We start from the raw sequence: 4,626 nt of genomic DNA, 5'->3' as shown, positions 1-4,626 counted from the left end.
CATGAAATCACCGAATGTGTCTAAACATGCACAGCTTACACTAAAATAATATTTGCGTTCTTTTGTTGCATTCGGTTAATATTATTAAACTTTGTGTTGATTTTGGTACAATTTGCGTTGAGTTTGGCATAAAATCCAATTAATCTGCAAGATTCTAGACTGAAGACTTCGGTTACACGTATTAACCTTCCCACATTAACCAAGCTTTTGTGTTTTATTTTTTCCACAATAAAAATTAGTTTAGAATTAGTTTTGCATCATCTTGAACATAGAACTCCCAAAATTACATTTGAAAAAAATCATGGATGCTGCTAAAACAGCAAAATAAAAACGAGATATATGAGATAACTGAAAGTGCGGAAAAATTGACGTTATATTAGACGAAATAGCCATGGAAAGCATTAAACGGCATGAGATCCAATCAGAGCTGAACTTTTAAGTAGAATAGTGCCCTTCTCTGCCAATTGATAGCGATAACATTCACATATTGTGTGTCCAAAACGCAACAAAAAAGCATGCAAAAGATAGCATTTACGGCGGTCAAGTTTAACTGGTCCAACACGAAAATGTAAAAGACCCCTTTTGATATGGTTGTAAATAAAAGTCGTTAATTTTTAAAGATTTCATATAGACGGTAAAATTCCCAAACTTCGTATTTCGTTTGCAGTGATTTAAAATCTCCACTCCTAATTTACTTGTTTGAAGGAGAAAAAAATCAATAATATTCCTCGAAGCTATTACAGAATTTTTGTCGAACAGAGAAGAAAAATAACGGAAGCCTCAAAAAGAATAAACCTTTAATAGTTTTTCACTTAAAATCTGAAATATAAAAGGAATTCTCCAACTTTGAAAACCAATATTCGTGGTGTAGGAGTTCCATCATCTATATCCATTTAATAATTTTGTCTCTAGAAGCTCTCAAAAAGAATGTAGTCGCAATTTTAATTTTTGCGTCAACGTGTAGTACATCCAAATGGCTCAAAATACGCGGTGCGATTTGTTCATAAATAGAATGACCTTGATTTCCTCAATGCGTGTAACGCACAAAGTGCGATGCGTTGTGAGAAAAGCACGACTTTGTTTGGTGCCTGCAGACAGAAAATATCGATCGAGGGGAGGTAATCCGTTTTTTTGAATACGCACAAAGGCACGGTTTCACGATGTGCGTGCTGTGCAAAAATGACGATAAAAGTCGACAATAGGCGAATTTCCGCGAGCGTATTTGGTTGAGTTTATGAAAATTTAAAGTGATACCAGTACTTTAAGAAAATTTGTTAGAAATCTTTACGTTCGCTTACCGCCGCTATAGCGGTAAATCAGGATTGCGCGAAAGGTCTCAGAAAATATATGGACGGAGTTTAACAGAAAGGAACCAAGCCACATCGGGATCGAACCGAGAAAAAGAGGTTTAAAGTTTGGCTCCTGCATAAGACTCAATGTAAAAGATAAACTTCAAGTTCAATTTCTGCAAAATTTGCTCCAACAAAAGCTTTGAATTTTGGCGATAGATAGTAGAGCAGTGGTTGAGTTCAAAACCACTCACAACTCAATTTTTTCCAAAATGTGGGTTGGTTCCTTTCTGCTTAACTCAGTCCATATAAGGATTGCGCCAAAAAGACACAAGGATTGCGCGAAAAGAAACTTTAACATCTGCTACAGGAATGCGCGAATTTAAAATGAAGTTATTTTAAGATAGAAGTTCGGCAAAACAGGAAACAGTTGAAAAATAAACACATACTTATGTTGACGCTACACTGGAAAAAAAAACACATTGGATCTAGAGTCCAGACTCTTAAAAGCATCGACAAGAAAAAATACTCTTGATTCAATCAGATTTAAGCTTAAATCAAGAACCAAGCCTCTTAATTTGAGCGGATTTCCTTTTGATTCATGCTTACATCTGATTGAATCAAGAGTTCTTTTTCTTGTCAATGTTTTCAAGAGTCTGAACTCTAGATCCAATGTGTTTTTTTTCCAGTGAAGTTCGTTGACAAGTCATCGATGTCTCCAGTAAACAAGCACGAACAGCGCATAGAGAAGGCGCAGGACTGTCTGCATGCTGTAAAACCGCTCCTGCACTTCTGCTGCTGCTGCTGCACAGCGCATTGGTGCGACTGATCGTTCCATCGATATTGAATCAGTCATTCTCAAGAAGGTGATTCGACGGACGCCATTTTTTGTGTCAAAGCGACGTGCGATATATCGCATCGATTCGTTCCATAATTTCAGCTACTTGTCATTTTTTTCGAATTTTGAGATCGCACTTTTGCTGTCATGAGTCTAAGTGCGATCTCAAAATTCGAAAAAAAGCTGAAATTATAGAACGAATTGACGCGATATCGCACGTCGCTCTGATACAAAAAATGGCGTCCGTCGCATCACCTTCTTGAGAATGACTGATTCAATATCGATGGAACGATCAGTCGCACCAATGCGCTGTGCAGCAGCAGCAGCAGAAGTGCAGGAGCGGTTTTACAGCATGCAGACAGTCCTGCGCCTTCTCTATGCGCTGTTCGTGCTTGTTTACTGGAGGCGATGGGTATATATGCTCCATATACATGAAAGTTCCATCTGGGGTGAATTTTGGCCTAACTTCAATCGGCTCATCACGATCGGGCGAAAGCGTAGGGTTGCTTTGCTTCTTACGCTCCTCCATTTTCCGGTAGTACTTGGTGTAGAGTAACCTGAGACAAGCTTTGTCCGGCTCCCTGGTCTCCAAATCTCCGCCTGAGGCCAGGTCTGATTCGAGTTCGATTGAGTTTCCAGAAGAGATGATGATTGCTTTTCCATCGGAAGCCTAAACAGTTAGAAAAAGTAACCAACATTTCGTGTTAAAATCGGAAATAGAGCACGATTTCTGTCGTGCAACGCAAAAACGCTGTAAACGCCATTTTACGTTTTCTGGAAACAATGTATCACAGCAAAAAAACTTGTATGCCTTGGGACAATGTTTCTTTCGCAAATGCTATCAAGAACTATTAACCTGATAATTTGAGGTGTACGGGTAAAACAATTTTTATTTTATAAAGTGTTAAGTTCCAAAAAACGAGAGAAAATCTTGGTGGGTTTACAGCGTTCTTATTTAGCACGGTAGAATTAACCTATACCTACGGTTGGTATTTTTTGTTAAGTTTTTCTTTGGGTTACATTGACCAAATCTTTGGGTTCATAATTTGCAACCCCATTAAGAATCAGGCCCCATCTAGAGATCTAGAGTACCTATGTAGAGAAAGTACAGAAATGTCAAAATATGGAGCTCTTAGGGCCAAAAGGACAACCAACCTTCTATCACAAGAGGGAGCATTGCTATAATAGTCAGATTCCAATATAGAACCAAGAGGGCCAAGAATGTTTATAAATGAGCGTCCTTTCGCAAAATTGAATTTAATGCAAAACCTAAGTCATATGTACGTGCTTTACAGACGATGGGTCGTGAAAATTGTAATAATAAATCATTTGAGATGATTTAGATTTATAGGTTGACCGCGCTCTTGAGCCCTGAAAGCTCCATGACCTAACTTCAATATTACAGACTTGTCCATTGCTACATTTCAAAATCTTCGCTCCTATTTTATTTGTTTGCAGGAAGACAGATCGACTTTACAGGTTGAAATTTAAACAGAATACTCTGCTGATAGAAAAGAAAATTCCAGGCAGTTTTTAGAAAATCACGCTCAGCAGTTTTACTGAGAATGAGTAAATATTGACAGACGCTTTATTGGATGGGACAGGAATGGTAGTTGCCGATTGCAAAAATTAGTCTCATTTACTTCGAAAATTTTATGGTGCGGGACTATTGACCGGTTTTTAATTAAGTTCTTATAATCTTTCATGCGTGTAATTGAAAAAAGAATGAGCCGAAGTCATTTTAAGCAAATAAAGTGTAATGATCGGAATATGAATACTCACGTCCATCGTCTCAATCGAATTTGGTCGCATTTTCCCAGTCTCACTGCCGTTTTCCGAAAAATGTTTTGACTGCACATTTATGACATATATTCAATGTAAGAACTTGCACCTGAAAAATCATACCTTAACTAAGTTGACTGCTCTTATCGTGGATCAAAAATTATCTTCTACAGGGTCCTTTCATAGTGCGTGACCTTCTCAAATAACAGCTATACTATGATGCTAATCGCTAAGGAAGAAAATAGTATGAGCCTTCAGACGTTGCCAAACTTCCTTTGACAAAAAGCGAATCTTCGGATAACCTTGTGAGCATTTCCTTTCCAAATTTTTAGGGAATTTTGTTAGCAATTTGATTTAAAGTTTTTGAAAATGCCAATGAAAAATATTCAAAACCATCCTCTGAAATAGGTATTTTCTGGGAGTAAATTTGGCAACACTTGAATGTTTATTCGGCGTTTTTCCTCAGCGCGGCAATATAAAGATGATGTTCATTGAAAGGTGAACTAAGCGCGGCTTCATAGTTTCTGGTAATGCCCATGGCTTCTACAAGTCCTGCGAATTCGTTATTGAATAAAAAAACACCGCATAAGAAAATTTTGGAATAGACTTTGGAAAGAGATTAAAAGGGGCAGGATTAAATTAGTGATGCCGCATTTTCTGTGTTGATTTGTTTACTAATCTACCACGGAACAATGGAGATGTTGCTTGTGTGAGGGA

At 37.7% G+C, this 4,626-nt stretch overlaps 1 protein-coding gene across 1 annotated transcript; it reads right to left on the bottom strand.

Moving 5' to 3' along the window:
* Positions 1-2,388: 2,388 nt before the first annotated feature.
* LOC140225599 (uncharacterized) lies at positions 2,389-4,023 on the bottom strand. Its single transcript, XM_072305022.1, has 2 exons — positions 3,910-4,023; positions 2,389-2,797 (listed from the first exon to the last, which is right to left on the bottom strand). The coding sequence occupies exons 1-2, from the start codon at positions 3,937-3,939 to the stop codon at positions 2,420-2,422; spliced, it is 408 nt and encodes a 135-aa protein (XP_072161123.1). The 5' UTR covers positions 3,940-4,023; the 3' UTR covers positions 2,389-2,419.
* Positions 4,024-4,626: the final 603 nt, after the last annotated feature.

This window comes from Bemisia tabaci, chromosome 10 (assembly GCF_918797505.1).
Source record: "Bemisia tabaci chromosome 10, PGI_BMITA_v3".
Classification (NCBI taxonomy): domain Eukaryota; kingdom Metazoa; phylum Arthropoda; class Insecta; order Hemiptera; family Aleyrodidae; genus Bemisia; species Bemisia tabaci.
The sequence above is the reverse complement of the archived record's forward strand: the minus strand, read 5'-3'. Positions and strand labels throughout refer to the sequence as shown.